The sequence below is a fragment of the Pleurodeles waltl genome, chromosome 4_2, assembly GCF_031143425.1.
Source record: "Pleurodeles waltl isolate 20211129_DDA chromosome 4_2, aPleWal1.hap1.20221129, whole genome shotgun sequence".
NCBI lineage: Eukaryota > Metazoa > Chordata > Amphibia > Caudata > Salamandridae > Pleurodeles > Pleurodeles waltl.
This window is the reverse complement of record NC_090443.1, coordinates 279903137-279924869: the sequence shown is the minus strand read 5'-3', so window position 1 is coordinate 279924869 and position 21733 is coordinate 279903137. Positions and strand designations below refer to the sequence as shown.

At 43.2% G+C, this 21733-nt stretch overlaps 1 protein-coding gene across 4 annotated transcripts in view; it reads right to left on the bottom strand.

The window, feature by feature from the left end:
• Positions 1-359: 359 nt before the first annotated feature.
• The window catches only part of WBP11 (WW domain binding protein 11), a 145350-nt gene continuing 123976 nt past the window's right edge, over positions 360-21733 (bottom strand). For all 4 annotated transcript variants that reach the window (XM_069231111.1, XM_069231113.1, XM_069231112.1 and 1 more), the window contains exons 9-12: positions 4106-4207; positions 2888-3256; positions 2230-2412; positions 360-1332 (exon numbers count right to left, since the gene is read on the bottom strand). In XM_069231111.1, the coding sequence (XP_069087212.1) occupies positions 881-1332; positions 2230-2412; positions 2888-3256; positions 4106-4207 (1106 nt within the window). In that variant the 3' untranslated portion in view covers positions 360-880. The remainder of the gene's footprint in view (positions 1333-2229; positions 2413-2887; positions 3257-4105; positions 4208-21733) is intronic.

Below are 21733 nucleotides of genomic sequence, written 5' to 3'. Positions count from 1 at the left end.
CAATGGGAAGGCACAGTTGGACACAGGAGTAGGACTGGTTTTTATAAAGAGGAACTTCAAGTCAGTGACAACAGCAAACAACAAAACAGAATAATTTAAAGTGGTAAACTGATAACTCACTCGATGAGCAACCAATCGATAAGCCAAACTTATCTAATCAACATTTTGATGAAGATGTGCTAGGGAAAGGACAATAAGACTGCCTGTTCCTGGTGACTGAATCGAACATTTTCCAGATCCCAACCGCAAAATGAGGTTTTTACCAAAGACACATTTGCATATTTGCCAAGGAAGCAGCAAGAATGAGAGCTCCGCAAATTAATCTGCAAAATCCAAACAAAGTACAAGATTAGACTAAGTGATGACCAGTATCAAAGATTTATTACATTGGGAGAAAATAGGCATACCATAGTAATGAGGCTGAGGAATGGATGCACTATTCCAAAGCCATTTTGTGGGGACGGTAACTAAAAATAGGATCAGAAATATATTTACAAAAGGAGAAGGGGAAAACAATCTTTAAAAAAACCTAAAACTCCATAACACTTCAAGACTCTCCCATTTGAATGAGACAATACAGTCACAGAAGAGGACCTGCGGGAGGCAAGCACGCTTATACATGAAGTTCTAACAGAGAGCACGAAACATGGGTGAAATCAACCGTGCTGAAATGAATCTGAGATGGGTGCCAGCAAATTGATGCAGCCAGTTTACGTAGAAATAGGGAGAATACCACACATGGCAAGGTCTACACCATTTTGTCATTCTGTTAGGAAGCCACACCATTCTGGCCTGGAGGCTTGAGAGATGGGCAGGAAGTTGCCTGGAACAGCCCTTTTCCTGTAGAAGCTAATATGATGCCAGGTGAGCCCACACAATCTCACAGCAAGTTCTCCATTTCTTTCATGAAAGCTTCATACATGTCGTCCTTCGTGGGCATCGGGGTTCCTGCCTTGGGAGCGACCTTGGGTGCAGGAGCTACAGGCACCTCTGGCTTCTTCTGTGGCGTGATGCCCTTGTTCTCTCGCCGTACCCGCAAAGCAGTGGGCACAAAGCGGGTGACTTCGGCCTTGGGATTGTTGATCTGGGGCTTGGCACTGATGGTGGCAGTGGCCTGCTTTTCGATGGTAGCACTGCTGCTCACAGCACTGGTCCCCGTGCTACCATCATCCTTGTTGGGGCGCTGGATCAAGCTAGGAGGAGCACTCAGCACGCTGGAAGTGGGGACGCCAGGGGTGGGCAAGGCTGGAGCCGGAAAGAGCCCTGGGGGAGCAGGGCCTAATGGGGGTGCTAATGGAGGTCTCATCAGGCCTGGACGAGGAGGAGGAATACCTGCAAGAGGGTAACAGGAGAGGGAGAGAAAACACAACAGTCTGAGGCACAATGCAGGAACCAATTGCATACACTTCCAAGCTATAAGCAGTCTTATGGAAACACACCTTTCCTTACAGTTACAAGCTTCAGGGGTTAGGCCACAAACAATAGAGCAATGCTTCAGGTTACATACACCTTACCGGTTAAGGTGTTAGATAGCAGAACTTTCCCTCAGGTCATACAGTTCACTCAGGTCTTTGACAGCTAAAGATAGAACTCATGCTATAAAGATCTCAGTTTAGCTTGGCAGGGGCTACCTACTGGGTTACAGATATCCTAACAGTTCAAGCAGCAAAATCATACCTCAACTTACAGAGTTCATAGTTTTCTATCAGCTTATAGGCATCTTGCAGGTTCAAACAGGAGACAGCCCCACTCTTACTACACAATATTCTTGAATGAGTGACACAACTAGCTCCAAGCTTACACAGATGTTCCAGGTTCAAGTATTGGACAGAAAGAGTTATACCTCAGGTTACAAAGACCTCGGAGACTCAGACTGCATAGCTATCCTTGAGAGATTCAATGAAATGATATGTCTGGTCACAGATAGCTTACAGTTTTGAACAGCATCTGGTCACAGATAGCTTACAGTTTTGAACAGCAGAGGTATCACTAATAATATACTAACTGAACACATATTCAAACAGAACAGGATATATAGATCTGGCAAGGTCAAAGAGCAGAGTTACACTACATCCTACACATATCAGACAGCTTTCAGCAGGGCCTTACTTTAGTTATACAGATTCAATAGACTCAGACAGCCCTCTACTGTCTGCATACTGTTATTTAAAGCACTTAGAAAGTTAAGAAATACATTGTGGGGCACTGTATAAAAAGCAAAAACTATACCTGGAGGAGCAGGGGGTGGCAGTCTTGGTGGCGGTCCCCTTGGAGGAGGCCCTGGCGGTAGGCCTGGAGGTGGTCCAGGAGGCGGTCCCGGGGGCCGGCCGGGAGGTGGCCCTGGTGGTAACAATCGGGGTGGAGGTCCGCGTAGTCCAGGTATTCCCGGAGGTCTAAGAAAAGGAGGAGCACCTGAGAAGAAGAGAGGCTAAATTAGGCAGAAAGGGGCATTGAAAGGCAGGTGTCAGTGGGTGAGGTAGCAGTGAGAGAATGTTAGTTACTTTCTGGGACTTGTAAAGTAGCAGCTCCGGGTCCCACAGGTGGTCTCCGAAAATGGGTATTTAGATGCCACAAGGTGCTTCCTTGGGACTTGGAGACAGGTGTGTGTTAGGGATACTTAAAGTAATGGAGTGCTTAAATAAAAACATACATGATCATGAGTGGAATCGTGAAGAGGCACTATGCCAGCGAATGAGAACGGGGAAGAGTAAGGAGGTGAGACATTATGTCAGTGACCTTTAGCATGGGCTACGTCAACAGATGGAGACCTCTCCCCAGAGCCAGAAGTCAATGAATAACAGCATGACAATAGGCTGGTCACTTGTGTACACAAAGGTGCACACGGAATACTCCTGTGAGCTATTGCAGAACATCAATGCCTTGTTACCTGGAGGAGGACCAGGGGGGAGGCCGCTTGGTGGTCCTGGGGGACGGAGAGGAGGTGCTGGTGGGATACCCAATGGTGGGGGTGCATGCAGTCGTGGCATTTGCATCTGTGCTGGATGTGGATGCTGGGCTTGTGGGGCAGCGGCTACAGCTGGGGCAGGAGATGCAGCTGGAGCCGGGGTTGGAGTCTGTGTAGGAGCTGGAGCTTGGGCCGCAGCAGCTGCTGAAGCGGACTGAGGACGCGTCTCCTCTGTGCGACGTGGCGCCTCTTCGGTCTCTGACTCGTCGCTGTCATCGGAATCATCATCGTCATCATCATCTGAATAGTCGTCCATGTCCTGGTCCTCCTCTTCTTCCTGAAGCTCTTGTCCTAAAGAAAGGGTTAAAGAGGAAGAGGCATGAGACAGGGATTCACAGGGCAAAGAGGGAGACGCAAAGCAATAGAGAAATAAGCATGAGCAGACAAGCAGAGGAATGGTACAGACTAAGGGGACAAGAGAGGAAAGGCTTTGAAAGGAACAGTGGGAGTTGGTTAGAGCGCTAGGGTGAGGAATTGAGGGCTAAAGGGCTTAGGCGAAGGTGCACAGGACAGAGAACTAGAAGGAAGCTATCAAGGGGACCGGGTTAGAGGAAAGAAAATAGGAAATAAAGAATAAAGAGAAAAATGAGAAGAGAAGAGGTGAGAGGAACAGGAGAGAGGTAAGAGCAGCTAGGTACAAAGAATGACCGGAGAACAAGATAAAAATGGGAGGTTAGGAAAAGAAAAAAATATGTAAGAGAAAGTAAGCAGCACTCAAAGAGAAAAGAAAAAGAAGGAAAAAAAGAATGGTAGAAAATGCTAGAGAGGTTAAAGGAGTGACAGTGGACCACTGGTGAAAAGTTACAGAAGAGGCAAGAGCTTACAAAACAGGAGGAGAAAAGAAAATGCAGGGAAGAGATATAAATAGGAAGAGAGATTGAGAAATGGAGGATGCAGAGAAGGGTGGGAAATGCAGTGAAGGGTGATAGAGGCAAGTAAAGGTGGAACAGGAAGGGAAATAGGGATGGGTTGAGGAAATGGTGGAAGAGCTGACTGATGAGACAGGCAAGAGGGAAAGAGGTGAAGAGCAGGAGGAAAAGAAGAGTCATGTGCTAGATGGAGCAGAGATTAAAATAAAATGTAAGAGTCAAGAGAGGTGAGAGGTTATCCGAGGTTATGCTTCAGCAGTTTCTTTCTTACCTGCCATTCGCAGCATCATTGCCTGCAGTGGGGTTAGCTCTTTCACTTTCTTTTTCTTCTTCTGAGACTTCTCTGTAGATTCATTGAAGCGAACACTGAGACCTGAGGTGAATGACAAGAGGCACAGGTTAAGACCAAGACACACGGTGAAGGGAGTCTGGAAGTCACAACTGAGGACATCAAACAGCATGCCATAAACAAAGTATGTATGTCTGTTCCAAGGACACAGATACCCTCTGGCAAATCACCCTGGAGGACTATCTGGAGAAAGGGACTGAACAGGAAAGCAGATCAGGAGATCTTCGCACAAGGATCAGCAGGAGGGCACATCTGTATGCAAGTCTGAGATTCAGCTAATATTCCTGCCAGAATTCTCAGGTACCTTCCTTGTCCCACTGTGATTTTAAGTACATCATCACTTGCTCTCAAAAAGCTGGGCAACTGGGGTTCCCTTTCTTGGATATCACAAAATAAACATACAAGCCCCTACTCCCTTATCGGGATGTCCCTCTTTCACCTTTACATACAACAAGAAGAGTTTGCACAAACTTTACAATGCAGGGTATTTCTTACAAGCCTTGTAAAGCTTTCTTAGAGTAGCTTCCAAATTCACATCTCTAAATAAACTGGAGGCCTTAAATAACAATCCAATAATTAACTACAAGGGTTACATAGCTTTGGTTTGTCAGGGCTGAACCAAACGACCACCATTATGTGAAATTTGAATAATCAGATGAAATATTAGCATTCACTATGCTCTGTGTGTTCTAACATTTTGTTTTTAAGTGGTCACATGAACACAAAAAATCCAACTTTAACAGTATAGTGTAAAACTGCCAAAGTGTTTTTTAATCACATAACTAAACTGATTACAGTTTCCAACTCAATATGAAGTAACATGAAAGAAGATACATTTAATGTTAAAATAAATTGAAATGAAAAACTACAGTGGAAAAAAGTACAGCAGTGGCTCGCACCCTCTCTCACTACCTTTCTCACTACCTTTTACTCACTGCTTATTGAGAATTTCTTTGCACACCAGTAGCTGTGCACTGGCTGCTTCAACATACAGACCAAAAACGTTCCTACAATACCTTAAAGAAAAGTAGTTCTTTGCTACCTGGGGAAGAACTTTAGGTTCCATAGAAAAAAGAAATGTATACAAAAAAAAAAAAAAAAAAAAAAAAAAAAAAATCAGTACCAGTTAATTCCTTCCCAGTGCCTCTTAAAAAAATGAAACATGTTTAATCTTTCTAGGCAGAATGGGAGTGCAGTTCTGTGCAATGCAAATGTGGTGTGTGTGTGATTGAAGTGCAGCAAGAGTGCAGTGGATATCACGAGGACAGTAAAAGTGCAGGGGGAAGCAGTAAGTACAGGGTTGCACAGGGAGGGGATGGTAGAGTGCTGAGTGGCAATTTTAGTAGGGTGTCAAGCGAGAAACATTCACTGAAAAAAGAACAAGTGTATTGGGTTTAATGTTTGGTAAATCACCTCATGGCATCATATTCTGTCTTACGAGCCACAGGAATATTAATTTAAATATACATCTTTTTTCTTTGCCTCTCCTATATTTGTATCAAGGTTTCCCATCCAAATATAACAGTCTTTGAAATGTGTTTGTTTACTTGCAATTTTGATACAATGTGGCCAATAGCTGCACTTCTTTTCCGATTATACAATTCTGTATTAGAGTGTAAGGAATATAAGTTTTCAAGGTATTAGGACTGGTTTGTCCATCAAATTCAACTTCTAAAAGACAAGTTTCCACTAGTGGTGAACCAAAGCCATCCTTAGATACAATGCTACAAATTTTCAAGCCTATCTCCAAGGAACTGCCCTTTAACCCCTTATGTGCAGCCGTCGGCCAATGGCTGCACTCCCGCCCCAAAGCAGATGTTAGCCACTGGACACTGGGGAGGGCTAGCACCCGAGAATTCTTTTTTTTTGTTTTTAAAAAGGACAGGACTCCATGCGGAATCACTTCTGTTTTGTCCCCCGCCCCTTCTGCCAGCCATCTGTGACATCAGTGCATTGCAAGGCACACTGACATTACAGATTTCCCACCGGAGCGGCAAAAGGAGCAGGTAAGCGCTCTCTCCCACTCTGGTGGGGAAAATGCCTAAAAAGGCCTCACAAGGTTCTATGGAGGCCCCAACGGAAAAGGGAGGTTCTCCCCTTTCCAATGAGGACTCCCTGAAATAGTTTCCTTTCTGTGGATTGCAACTGCACCGCGATCCACAGGCAGGAAACCCACCAAGGACCAGCGTCCAATGTTAAGATTCAAGGCAGCAGCTGGTGGAACTCTAGGTGGAATAACTCTTTTAAGGCCTTCCATAAAAGCTTTTATGATAGATATTCTAAACAGAGAGGTATGCGGTCTGTTTTGGAGGTAGGCTGAAATTGCTGTTAAATGAACTTTAATAGATGTATATACAAGATTTTCATTTTGTAAGTAAAGCAAATGACATACAATATCCTGCACTGATGTTTTAAGTAGATCAATGTTTTTGGGTTGACAGTAATATACAAAACGTTTTGATTTAGCTGTATAGCACTAACTGGTTGTAGGTTTACGTGCTTCCTTTAGAATGTCCATGCATTCCGATGGAAGCTGTAGATATCCAGACTATGACCTCAGGAGCCAAATCGCCAGGTTGAGTAGACTGGGGATTGGGATGCCTGATTTGACCTTTGTTTTGAATCAATAGGTCTGGTCTGTTTGGAAGCTTGTGATGTGGTACTACTGATAGAGCAAATAGTGTTGTGTACCAGTGTTGACGTACCCAGGTGGGAGCTAAACGTATGATAGTGAAGGAAGTGTGACGGCTCTTGTTGACCAGAAATGGAATTAGTGTGTGTGTGTGTGGGGAGGGGGGGGAGGGGGGGAGCAAATATCCCTGACCAATTGATCCATAGAGCATTGCACTTGGATCGAGGGTGTGGGTAACTGGATGCGAAGTTTGGACATTTTGCGTTTTCGCTTGTTGCGAAAAGGTCTATGCTTGGTGTTCCCTGCATATGAAATTACTGTTTAATTACTTGTGGGTGATTCTACCATTCAAATATATTGTTGCTGCGTCCTGCTTGAGAGGTCCGCTAGTTGGTTGTGAATCTCTGGGATATATTCTGCTAGTAGGTGAATGCGATTGTGGATTGCTCACTTCCAAATTGTTTGTGCTAGATGGGAAAATTGGGATGAGTGTGCCCCCCTTGTTTTTGTAGATAACACATTACTGTCATGTTGTCATTGATGGTAGAAATGTTGCAGTCTTCCTCCTACAGGAGATGTGTGCTGTGTGGGGATGCAGAAAAAGTCACTGCTTTGATGAGGTGGAGGCACCTCTTGTGGTAGTGGGTCTCCCCCTATTTCTAAAGTTGTGTCCTCTATAGGATCCTCTAAAAGACTCTCTCGAGTAATACTGTTGTCCCTGCTTTTGTTGGGACGTAGAGGCCTCTAATGTTTGGGGTTTAAAACCCCCTCTGAATTGGTGCTTGCGAAAAGTACCCTGAAAAGGTGTTGTGTAAAGTGCACCCACGGCCTTTGCACTGTCTGAGTCCTTTTTAAACTTTTCGATGGTGGCATCCACCTCTGGTCCAAATAGGTACTGTTTGTTAAACGGCATATTAAGGACCGCTTGCTGCATCTCAGGTTTGGATCCCGAGGACCGCAACAAAGCATGCCTCCTGACCATGACGCTAGTATTTATACCCCTAGCTGCGGTGTCTGCTGCATCTAGTATAGATCTAATTTGATTGTTGGCAATAGCCTGTCCTTTTGCCACTACCTGCTGTGCTCTTTTTTGGTATTCTGATGGGAGATATTGGAGGAACTCTTGCATCGCGTCCAAATGGGCGCTGTCGTACCTGGCTAAAAGAACTTGGGAGTTGGCAATTCTCCACTGATTTGCAGCTGGAGTTGCCACTCTTGCCTGATGCATCAAATTTGTGGCTTTCTTTATCAGGGGAATGGGCATCCCCGGTGGGCTTACTATTTGCCCTCTTTTAGCTGCACTGACAGCAACGGAATCAAGTGGAAATTGTTGTGTTATAAAGAGTGGATCTGATGGTGCAGCTTTATATTTTTTGTCTACCCTCGGTGTGAGTACCCTAGCCTTTGCTGGTTCTTAAAAAAAATATCATCAGCATATTTTAGCATGCCAGGTAGCATTGGCAAACATTGGTACTGTTTATGTGTAGAAGATAGTGTGTAGAATAGAAAGTCAACCTCTATGGGTTCAGAGTGCAGCTGAACATTGTGGTATGTGGCTGCTCTAGTAATGACTTGGTTACAGGCCGTGGTATCTTCAGGTGGAGATGGCCTAGTGGGATATAGATCAGGGTCATTAGACGGGATAGGGTCTGAATCGTACACATCCCACGGGTCTACAGTATAAGTATTGTCACCCATATAATCCCCATGTGAAGAGACAGGAGACTGCACTGTGTAGGTGAAGGTGGTGGTGGTGAAGTATCAGGTAGAGGAGAAGTGGGAAGCACAGGAGAATGCAGCAGAGAAGGCTGTTGTACTGCCTTTGGGTTCTCCTTGTGCTTAAATATTTTTGCAGGTGAGGGCCCAGCTTCCAAACTTTCTTGGAAAGACAGATCCTTTTGGTTATTAAAAGAGGAGAGGCAATAATGTTCCCAATGTCTTTCTGAATCTGTATTTTCCGCTGTTTATGGTCCATCACTTCCAAAATGGGCCTAATGTCTGTTGACTCTTCTGCAGATGGAACATGTTTACTTTCCATAGTTGTGTGCTCCAAAAGCATGGTGACTATCTGCTTTAATCGGGCCGAAAATGAGGACTGAAGCAAATGGGAGGTTTATTTTGTTCTGAAGAGGAGCTTGGATGCTTCGGCTCTGAGGTGGTATGTAAACGTTTTGGTTCCGATTTGGAACCCTCCACTTTGCGACTCGCTCCTGAAACAGGGGTGGAAGTCTGTTCGGTCTAATGCATTTTGGTCTTCTTCAACACCAAACCTGAGGGCCGGTCATCGAGATGTACTGTTTGGGTCTGACCATGGTCGGCAAGCAGTGGTGGGCCAAAGACCATTTGTGCTGCCTTTTTTTTTTTTTATATATATATTTTTGGTGATAGAAAGGGGCTGACTTACTCACATACTGCACCACAGGAATAACTTGGCTGTCCCCATCTGAGTCACGGTCAGAATCTGCAATAGAAACCACACTCTGCGCCTGTTCCTCACCGAAAATGTTGGGCGTTTGTTCGGTTGACTTCGATGCCATCTCTAACAGACACCATCTTCGATCTCGCAGAGTCTTCTTGAAGTAGAAGGAGAAGGATCAGCACACGCCTCGCAGGTTTCTTCCTTGTGGTTCAGAGAGAGGCAGCATTTGCACACAGAGTGCTGGTCGGTGTAAGGGAACTTGGCCTGGCAACGAGGGCAGAATCAAAACGGAATCCGATCCAGGAGCCTGTGACGCAGTGGGCCCGAGAAGGGCGTGGGCGCCAAAAAGGGTGTTTAATCGATCCCGACACTACAATCGGATCGAGTGTAGTATGGAAAACGCATTTGAAAATCATACTGACGTTTAAAGGAAAGAAAGAAGTTCAGATAGTACCAAACAGAGATCTACCGGAGCGAGAGGGAACAAGTCCGAACCAGACGGTGGAAAGAAAACAATCTAACAAAGGACTCGATGCCCATGGGCACTATCACTGAGAGGAGGAGTCACTCGATCTCGTAAAACTCCAAGCCCAACACTAGATGGCGGACTTATGCAAAGCATGTGTATCTGCAGCTACACATGCCAGCGAACATTATATATATATATATATTTATATATATATATATATATATATATATATATATATATATATATATATATATATATATATATATACACACACATACACACATATACACATATATATAAATAATGCTTTAAAAGGTGAAATTGGCAGAGTCAGCCCTCCTGACATAAAGGCCGAACCCCCGTTGAGCCCACATTTTACTTTTGAAAGGAGGGCAGTGGGATGTGTGTTTGCTCCCCCTAGTGAAACCACACATTTAAAAAAAAATATTTACAAAAAAAAAAAAATGTAGGGGGGAGGGAGGGCGGCGGGTGGGGTGTGGTTCTGGGGGGGTGGTGTGGTGGTCCTGAAAACATGGTTTAACTCCCCTAGGTGGCTCTTTTTTTGTGGGGTTGGTTTTCCCTAGTGAGGCGACTGCCCCGAAGAAAACACATAAATGGAGAAAAAAAAAGCCCAACTGTACATATTTGGCAATGTTTTAGAAGAAAAAAGTTGGAGATGTTATAAGAAAAATAATCTCAAATATACCAAAAGTTTGTAAAGATGTGGCAATGTGATTGCATACAGTAGGAGGTTATGCACAACGGCTGACTGGTCAACTTTACGTTGCTTATTTCTGTATTTGGGTGCGATATTGATGACAATGAGATAACTATGTGCCCAGGTAGTATTATCATGTTTTCTAATCATAAAATAATGATGTAATATTATCAAAACATGTGTTGCATAATGCAGCATCATTTGCCTTTTCCTACTGCTTCATTTGGTCATCTCTTCCTATAATTGGGTGCTCTCCAGCTGCATGATTCCAGTGACCCTGGGGATAGCACTGTGTACTTCCTGAAAACCAAGGTTGATTTGTGGCTTCTGGAAATTAGTTTTTTACTTGCAAAGGCCCAGCAGCTCCCAGAAAAATAAAGTTTGCAAAAATCATGGCAAAGGTATGCTGTGATATTGGGAATGTGGCAGGGATAAGGAATACTATCTCTTCTTAGTGTCTTTGGAGGACCTGCAGATTCAGAAACTAGATAAGTAATTTTGTGGTTATTTATTGTTGCACACATCACGCCCACACACCCATCAATGGATTTGGAACAATACTTCTGGCCTTCAACTTAGGACAGTGATTTAGAATGACGGTTTTAGCAGTGAACAGAGATGGAATCTTGGTGGATGACTGCTGCCCAGGCCCTGATTCTGGTTATGGAGAACAGCAGATATTGAGAGAACATATGAAGGAGAAAAAATGAAGCAGAATCTGGAAGTGAATTTTCAGTTCGCAGAGTTCCAATAGGCGACTTATTTTCCAGCGATTCCGAGGGACATGATGATGGAATTTGTGTGCATTTTGTACAGTCTGTGCAGCGGAGTGACCCTGGCAGGTTAGATCAACCCAGAGAGCAGGCATGTGCGATGACAAGCACAGATGAAGAGCTCTCTTGGCAAATTACATTTGCACAAACATACAGTTTTACCAATAAAACTATACAGTGCACAGATGAAAATTTGTGGAAATTGCATCACCTAGTGTAATGATTTGTTTTGATCTTATTAAAGTATTTGTTTCCAACACACTTCAGAAATAACAAAAAATGTGCTTTATTTGTGTTCCTTATTCTGAAATACTCTGAAATACTTACATAGTTCATTTAAATGCTGTGTGCTCCAAAAAAGAAACCTCTTCCATACCCCCAAGTATCCAGCAAGATCGTCACATAAATCCTCTTATTATGAAGTCAGAGAAAGAAAAGTAAACAAGTGCTTTTGAAAGACAGTGCCTGACATTTGACATCAGTCTTTGAATGCACAGCAAATAAGACCAAGATTTACAGGCCTGTTTACAGAAAGGAAGGATATTGTAAATAAGGTTTGAGCAAGGCAAGGTACAAACTCAAGCTGGACAGCCTAAAACAAATAAAGCCAGAAATGGAAAGCAAGAAAATGTGAGTTACAAACCACAGAGCCAAAGGCAAGCAACAGGAAGAATGCATTCCTAGAACAGCTTTCTGAATGTCCCCAAGATGTCTTCAGCAAACCAGACAGCTGCGCTACCTGGTAGGCTGCGACCTAAAAAGGGGTGAGTTTTGAGTAAGAAAATGTGATGTGTCCATGTTGCATTTAGAGCCGTTTCCTGTTGCAGTACCTAACCCTACCCTCACAAACGAGGTACAATTTTTATCTGGTGACTTGGAATGCTTAGTGGATGGAAGTTTGTGGATCTCCGCAGATTCCAAAATTTTCAATCACAGAATTGTGAGGACATTTTTTTTTAGTTAAAGTTTGAGGTTTGCAGGTGGTTGCGAGTAAACGTACCTGGTGAGAGTCAAGCCAACAACACCTCTCAGGATTACCCCATGTGTCAAGTTTTCAAAAATGTGCATGTTTGCTAAATTTCTCTAGGTGCCAGCTGAGCTAGGGCCCAAATTACACAGCTAGCCACTGTGCAAAGCATAACGGTTGGTTTCAAGTGGAAAAATGTGATGTATCCATGTCCGTTTTGTCCTGTGTCCTATCGCAAGCACTAGGCCCACCCCACTCAACTGAGGTACCATTTTTTATTTATTTTTTTTAAATCTGAAGACTTGTGGGAACCTAGAATAGTAGAACATTTGTTATTCCAAATGGGACTTTGCTGCATTTGTGCATTTCAAATGTAACCCAGTGTATAAGAAGGGTTGGGGGCACAGCAGTGAAGGGGTAAAGGACTCAAAATGTTTTGGTTGCCATTTCCTTCAACAGACTTTGAGGCAGGCGAGATGTCACTGATTTCAGACATCAGTGATTTCAGACGAGAGGGAGAAGGATTCCCCAAGCAAGTAAAGTATAAGAATGATTTGAGGAAAAAACCCAAAATGCCAACGACTGTACACAAGGGTATTTAGATGGTCATGGTAGGAAGGTTTGATGATTGAAACAAACATTAGGAAATTGGAAAAATGAACAAGAATTGGCAAAGTCACAAAGTCTGTCCTTGGCAGTGTAGTGCTTTTTTTTTGTGTGTGTGGCTGTAAGCATATGCTACAAAAAAGGGAAACAGGCCACCACCCTAAAGGTGGCAGCCATATGCTTGAAATAAAAGATTGAGGTTTTAAGAAAATTTTGATGTTGCCATTTTACTAGTGATCTCTTTTTTTAAATAACAAGCCTTCCAGCTGCAACCTAATCATGCATTCAAATCACAGGTAGCTACAATGTAATTTAAACACATCCAAACAGTAACGTAAAAAGCAGACTGAAAACAAATCCCCCAAAGAGGAAGCACAATAAATACCAGCTATTTAATCTCAAAATGAAAAAAATAAAGCACACAGAAAAGAAAACCATTATTTTTAAAAGGATGTGAATAATGAGCAAAGGAGTTTGTGCAGTCACTCTTAGTGAGGGGAAACCAATGGATAAGGTGAACCGACCTGTTTTTACTCAGGGCCATATCGCAGTCCATAGTTATATACCACACCGTGTTGCCTCAGTTTGGACCCAGCGATATGGAAATCGGTCTCAACCTGCTTCAAGAGGAACAGTCCATCCTTAATTGCCAGGCCCTCCCTGGGCTGTAACGCAAACAACTTAAGATCTGACCTGGCAGTTCAGGCTGGACTGTTCAGATTGGAGCAGGTTCAAGACTAATTTGCAGGTGCCTCTGACAAACCTGAGGTGGCATGGTGTGCAAAATACCAATGGACTGGGATGCAGTGCAAGTAATTACCAGTAGCTGAGATTAATGTAAGCATTCCATGTCACTTTTTTGCATACTTCAGTGTGACACCATAAGTGGAACAGGTAATCACAGATGAGGGCCCCATGCACACTGTGCCACTGTATTTATGTACTGCTATGTTTACATTGATTAGCGAAGGTCTACCCCCCCACACCCCCCCCCCCCCGCCTGATAACATGTTCATTACAAAGGTCGGTCTTGCAGGATGGCCATTAAAAGTGCAGATATAGCCCCAGCAGATTCTGGGTTTCAGTTGTTATTTCACGGAACCAAAACAATGGCCTGAAAACATATGTGCAACAGAAAGGCTCCTCTACCATAATACAGGCATTGGTGCTGTGCTGATCATGAGATGTCTAGAACAGGGGTCTCCAATTGGTAGTTTACCAGTACCCTAGAAGTAGCATCATAAAGTGGAACCCAGCGAACCACATAATTCAGAGGGTCTAGCCATAGTGAAGAAGGAAGAGCTACAAATCTACATATACTTTGACGGGCCTCATCCAAACTAACTGCAGGACAACACATTTACATATATACCCACACTGTAGTACCAGCAACATGACCACCTGTACCCACTTTCACTTTAACAACGTAATGTGGAGAGTGCTTGCATTGCAAGTCCTAGTCTAGTTACGCAGTGTGACCACTGGTCCAAAAAGGAAGTGTTAGCAATATTCAGAGTAGTGTCACTAACGTAGGGGACTGTCAGAGAGACATAGGTAGTGTGTGAGAACTATATTTTAGCAACCCTTTACTCAAGGAGAGCAAAGGTTGGATTTAGAGTGGAGGCAAGTAATGGCATTGTTCATTTCAGATGGTTGGACTGCGGTGAGCATGTACATTTATTTAATTACTTCTGTGTGCATTTATGTATGTGTTGTGTACATGTCTGGTGATTTGTTTCCCCCTTGGAAGACCTCTTTCTGGAAGCCATTCCTTGTATCAGAGAACACTAAATGTATCTGGGGCCGAGAACCCATAAAAAACTATACACACACACACACACACACATATATATATATATATATATACATATATATATATATATACATATATATATATATATGGAAAATGTCACATACCCAGCGTACATCTGTTCGTGGCATGTAGTGCTGCAGATTCACATGCTATGCATTATTCAGCCATCTAATGTTGGGCTCGGAGTGTTATAAGTTGTTTTTCTTCTAATAAGTCTTTTCGGAGTCACATGATCGAGTGACGACTCCTCTCGGTGATACTGCGCTTGGGCATAGACTCCATTGTTACACTGTTTTCTCGGAAAAGGGTATAGGAAGTAGTGATAGAGTGTAATAATATAAATGTTGTATAGAAATAGTAAATAAGAATAGATGTCCATGCAAATGTAAATGTATCTACATATGTACAAAATAGAAAAAACTGCAACAACTACAGGCTTCCGGGGAGGAGGGAAGGTGCACGTGAATCTGCAGCACTACATGCCACGAACAGATGTACATTGGGTAAGTGACATTTTCCATTCAATGGCATGTGTAGCTGCAGCTACACATGCTATGCATAGACTACAAAGCAGTTACTCTCCCCAAGAAATGCAGTGGCTAGCCTGTAGGAGTTGTTTGAAATAATGTTCTTAAGACAGCTTGACCAACATTGGCCTGTTGCTTTGAAAATACATCTACACAGTAATGCTTTGTAAATGTATGTGGTGTAGACCATGTGGCAGCTTTGCATATGTCTGCCATTGGTATGTTTCCTAAAAATTCCATAGATGCACCTTTTTTCCTAGTGGAATGTGCTTTAGGTGTGATTAAAAGTTGTCTTTTTGCCTTGATGTTACATGTTTGTATAAATCTAACAATCAATCTTGCTAATCCTGGTTTAGAAATAGGATTCCCTTTATGTGGTTGTTGAAAAGCAACAAAAAGCTGTTTTGTTCTATCCACCTAGTACATAAGAGCTCTTTTAAGATCAAGTGTGTGAAGGGCTCTTTATGCAATTCAATCTGGCTGTGGGAAAAATACTGTTTGGTTTAGGTGAAATGGTGATACCACCACCTTTGGCAGAAATTTTGGATTAGTTTTAAGCACAACTTTATGTTTGGGTACTTGGAAAAAAGGTTCTTCAAGAGTGAATGCTTGTATTTTACTAACTCTACGTAATGAAGTAATACCTACTAGTAAAGCAACTTTCCAGGTTAAGAACTGAATCTCACATGAATGCATAGGTTCAAAAGGTGGGCCCATTCATTTTGTGAGTACAATATTGAGATTCGAAACAAGAACAGGTGGTGTTCTGGGTGGAATATTACGTTTTAGTCCTTCCGTGAAGGCTTTTATAACTGGGACTCTAAAGAGTGAGATATGCTGTACAGTCTGCAAGTATGCTGATATGCCACTAAGGTGAATTTTAATAGATGAGAAAGCTAAATTTGATTTCCGTAAATGAAGTAGGTACCATACAATATCTTGTATTGATGCTGTAAGTGGGTCAGTATTTTTAGATTGACAGTAAAAAACAAATATTTTCCATTTGTTAGCATAGCATTGTCTAGTTGTAGGCTTGCATGCTTGTTTGAGTACGTCCATGCATTCTAATTGAAGTTGTAAGCATTCAAATTCTATGACTCTAGGAGCCAAATCGCTAAGTTGAGAGCACTGGGATTTGGATGCCTGATTTGTCCTTTGTTTTGTGTGAACAAATCTGGTCTGTTTGGACGATTGTAGTGAGGTACTAGTGACAGGTCTAGGAGGGTTGTGTACCAATGTTGTCGTGCCCACGTTATCATGGTGAGAGAAGTCTGACGCAGTTTGTTGACCAGAAATGGAAGTAGTGGGAGAGGGGGAAAAGCGTAAGCAAATATTCCTGACCAGTTGATCCATAGAGCATTGCCCTTGGACAGCGAGTGTGGGTGTCTGGATGCGAAGTTTTGGCATTTTGCGTTTTCGCTTGTTGCAAATAGGTCTATTTTTGGTGTCCCCCACTTTTGAAAGTACTTTTGAAGTACTTGAGAGTGAATTTCCCATTTGTTTATCTGATGGTGTGTTCTGTTCAGGAGATCCGCTAGCTGATTGTGTATTCCTGGGATGTATTTTGCTAGTAGGTGAATTTGACTGTGAATTGCCCCTTTCCATATTGTTTGGGCTAGAAGGGACAGTTGAGATGAATGTGTCCCGCCTTGTTTCTTTAGGTAATACAAGGTCATCATATTGTCTGTTTTTATCAAGACAGTCTTGTGTTTGAGAAGCGGTTGAAAAGCTTTTAGGGCAAGGAACACAGCTAATAATTCTAAATGGTTTATGCGCTGATTTAGTTGTTTTGAATCCCATTCCCTTTGAATGGTAAGGTTGTTGAGAAGAGCTCCCCAACCTGTCATTGATGCATCGGTTATTGTGGTCTGAGGCACAGGGTCTTGAAATGACCACCCCTTCATTAAATTACTGGGATTCCACCATTGAAAGGACTTGTGCGTTTGGCAGTCTAACAACACTAGATCTTGCAACTGACCCTGTGCTTGTGACCAGTGCTGTGAGTGTCCTCATGTTTAGTCTTGCATGCGGTTCTATTTCTATGCAAAATGCCATGATTCCTAATAGTTTCATGGTAAATCTTACAGTGTATTGATGATTTGACTGCATTTGTGGTATGAGATTTTGAAAAGCTTGTATCCTTTGTATATTTGGATAGGCTAAGGCTTTTTACGTATTGAAACTAGCACCTAGGTAAGGCTGCACCTGTGCTGGTTGAAGATGGGATTTTTGGTAGTTGAGAGTGAACCCTAGTGTATGTAGTGTCTCTATTGTGTACTGAGTACGTTTTTGACATAGTATAAAATTGCTTTATTTTATTAGCCAATCGTCTAGATATGGAAAGGCATGTATGTGTTGTCTTCTTAGGTAGGCTGCTACTACCGCTAGATATTCTGTGAATACCCTTGAAGCTGTTATGCCAAATGGTAGAACTTTGAATTGATAATCGTTTCCTGTTATCATAAACCTTAGGTATTGTCTGTGAGCTCAATGGATGGGTATATGGAAATATGCATCTTTGAGGTCTAATGCAGTCATGTAATCTTGTTTTTGTAGTAGTGGAATGACGTCCTGCAGAGTTACCATGTGAAAGTGTTCTGACAGGACATATAGATTTAGCGATCTAAGATCTAGGATGGACCTGAAAGTGCCATCCTTTTTGGGAATGAGGAAGTATAGTGAGTATACTCCTGTTCCTTGTTGAGAATGTGGGACCAATTCCATTGCCTGTTTTAGTAGTAGCGATTGTACTTCTTATTGTAACCGGAACATTGTGTTCTGGGGATAGCTTGTGATAACGTGGAGGAAGGTTTGGGGGGGGGGGGGGGGTGTGGAAATCAATTCCAGGTAATAGCCATTGCAGATAATTGACAATACCCATTGATCTGTGGTGGTATATTGCCATTGGGAGAGGAATTGCTGCAGTCTGCCCCCCACACGAGATGTGTGGGGTTGAGGGATGGTAAATAAGTCACTAGGGTAGTGGCTTGTTTTGAGGTTTTAAAGTATTGGCCTCTATAAGACCCTCTAAATCACCATATCTGGTACTGCTGTTGCCCTTGTTTTGCCTGGGAGGTAGAAGCCTCTGTGGATTGTGGCTTAAATCCTCTGAATGGTCTATGAAAGGAGCCTCTATATGGTGTTGTGTGTATAAGGCTCCCGTTGCTTTGGCAGTGTCTGAGTATTTTCTCAGTTCTTCTATGGCCGTGTCTACTTCAGGGCCAAACAGGTGCTTTTATTTAAAGGCATATTCAGCACTGCCTGCTGGATTTCTGGTTTGAAACCAGAGGAACGTAGCCATGCATGTGTGTAAGATGTGTTGACACTTCTAGCTGCCGTATCTTCAGCATCGAGGGCAGACCGTATTTGATTACTTATGGCCTGACCCTCTTCCACAATCTGTTGTGCCCTTGTTCCAGTGGGCTCTATCATCCCTTAATCAAGGCTTGCGAATTTGCAATTCGCCATTGGTTGGAAGCCTGTGTTGCTGCCCTATTGCCAGCAGCATCGAATTTTCTACTCTCCTTGTCAGGGGGAGGAGCATCCCCTGACGACTGGCTATTAGCCCTCTTTCTAGCCGCACTTACTACCACTGAGTCTGGAGGAACTTGGTGGGTAATATAACCAGGGTCTGTAGGAGCAGGTTTATACTTTTAAATCAGTGCGTGGAGTTATTACTCTAGCTTTAAATGGCTCACTATAATATTTATCTGCCTGTTTAATCATGCCAGGTAGCATTGGAAGGCATTGATATTTTGAATGCGTGGAGGATAGAGTGTTAAACAGAAAATCCTCTTCTAGGGGCTCAGTGTGCATAAGCACCCTATGGTACACTGCTGCCCTGGAAACAACCTAAGTGTATGCAGTAGTGTCCTTTGGTGGAGAGGGGTATAAGTCCGGGTCATTGTCAGGAATAGGATCTGGATCGTAGAGATCCCAAGGATCAACCGTATCACTATGTAAATATTGTGAATGAGTTGGTGAAGGTAAAGGTGGTGGGCTAGTGGATGGAGCGAAAAAGAAAAGTTGTGGTGAATGAGGGGGAGAAGTATGGGCAGGTACTGGCTTCTCCTTCTGTTTGTACATTTTTGCTGATGGTGGAGCAGTGTCGAATTGTTCTTGAAAGGCCAACTTCCTTTTGGTTTGTAGAGGAGGTGCAGTAATTATTCTGCCAGTCTCTTTATGGATGTGAATCCTTGATTGTCCTTCATCCATAACCTGAAGGACAGATTGGATCTCAGAGTCCTCATCAGAAGGTCTATAAAACTGTTCATGCAGTGATTTTGAGCTCTGTTTAAGATGGCTTGAAAGTCCTTGCTCTTCTGAATAATAAGATTCTTTCAGCTCCGAAGATGGTAGTTTTTGAGTGCCCGAAAATGAAGCCGGATGTTTCGGCTCCAAAGCAGGGCGCCGAGGCTTCGACTCCAAGGAGTGAGGACGCTTGCTCGAGTCTGAAATAGAACTCTTGATGGATTTACTCGACTCCGATACTGCCGGAGGAGTGGCCTTTTTCTACGCCGAACCCGAAGGTCGGTTGGCAAGAGTCTTTTTTCGGGTCGAACCATGGCTCTCTGGCAGTGGTGTACCCAAAGCTTTTGATGATTTTTTATAAGTGGCCGTAGGGGCAGACATACTCAAGTGCTGACCTGCAGTGATAGGCCTATCTTCTTCGGATTCTTTTTCAGAGTCGGTTTCCCTGATGCAAACCACCGTCTGCGTCTGTCCCTCCTCCATGGTGTTGAGATGTTCCGTCCTCTTCGACACCATTTCCAATCTTCTGGCTCTCCAAACAAGCAGGGTCTTCTTAGATCGAAACGATAGTCAGGCCTCGCAATCTTCTTCTTTGTGATCGGGAGAAAGACACAGATTACATACGAGGTGTTGGTCTGTGTAGGGAAATTTTGCATGGCACCGGGGACAAAATTGAAATGGAGTCCGATCCATCAGGCTACGACAAGGTAGGCCCAAACAGGCCAGAGTTGGGCGCACGTGCCCAGAAGGGCGAAATTTATTTTCCGATGGTACTATCGGTTCGAGGCTAGGTGGAAACGCGATCGAAATAACACGCACGATTAAGGGAGTTTTCTAAAGTTTCTGATTCAAAATCTCAGAGCGAAACACGACCGAACCAGACAGCAGAAAGAAAATAATCTAACAATGGAGTCCATGCTCATGTGCAGTATTATCAAGAGAAGGAGTCACTCGATCCTGCGACTCCCGAAAAGACTTCTTCGAAGAAAAACAACTTGTAACACTCCAAGCCCAACAGTAGATGGCGGAATAATGCATAGCATGTGTATCTGCAGCTATACACACAAATATATATATATATATATATATATATCTTCCATCTGGTATCCATGAGTAGAGGTGTCCTGGGTCTCCTGTTATTTGAAGGAGTTGTGGAAGATTTATTAGGGCCTCTCGGAGCCCATCCAGGACCGCTGCGTGGAGTTCCTGCATTCCAAGACTATTGTGTGTGATATATATATATATATACACATACACACACACACACATACATACAGTTAAGTTCTGGAAAATTTCAGACTTAATACTGACAGTGCTGTAATACTGATCAAGCTTGAGAACTACTGCGCATCACTGGACTAACAGTGGCATAATCGCAGCTATTCCTGCCATATTCTGAGCACTCTTGGCCCAACTGTGGCCAACTATCACATAATCATGTCCATTGTAAGAATGATAATATCTGTGGCAGGCACGATGTGGGTATTCTTAGCATTATGGAGCACAGCAATTGTACAGTTTTGACACTACTGTAATGGTGAGCATCTCTGGCATTATGGCAAGGGATGAGGATTCTTATAAAGAAAGGGGTGTGACGTTAAATCCTGGGCAGGTGGGGCAGAACTGGCCTACGTGATGTATATGTACTAGGGAAATCAAAAGCTGATGTTTAGAGACCATGGGTGAAATATCATTTGAGCCAAAAATGTAAATTTTTTTCCCTTGTCTGGAAAAGGACAAGATTTCCCTCGCTGGGGTTAACCCACAATGGAAATTTCATATTTGATAGAAACCCATATTATCTGAGAAACAATATGCTGATATTTGAAAACAGAATGAATGCTATTCCAAAACATATTTAAGATTGTCATTGAAAGATAGTTCACGCTGGATTGGGGAGATCTACAGCATTAAATATTTACTTTGTGCCAGTGTCTCTTGCTGTTCTGGCTGATATATTGTTAGTCTAGTGGAGGCATTCTATTATGATAGAGCATTTTCTGACACTGTTGTTCGTAATCCAGTCTTCTACATTTGGGTTGTCTTAGGTTTCACCTGCACAGCGCTTGCGCTGAGTTTGTGAAAACTCTTGTATTTAAAGCAAAGAAAAAATCTCTAAAGGGGCTTAGAGCCCACCCATTATTTCATTGTACTCACAATTGGCTGGCTCCCATGTGGGTCTCACATCACACTACTTACAACTGGCTGGGTCCCACATGGTTGCTACGCCTCTCTGGTTTCAATGGTCAGCACCACCACCTCCTTGCCTCGCTGTCTTCTGGGATCTCAGCCCAGGCTTCTACTGCCGTCATGCAGTGGACCCTGGCTCTAGTTCTGCTTCTGATGGACAGTGCCCTTACATTGCAGGCTGCTTT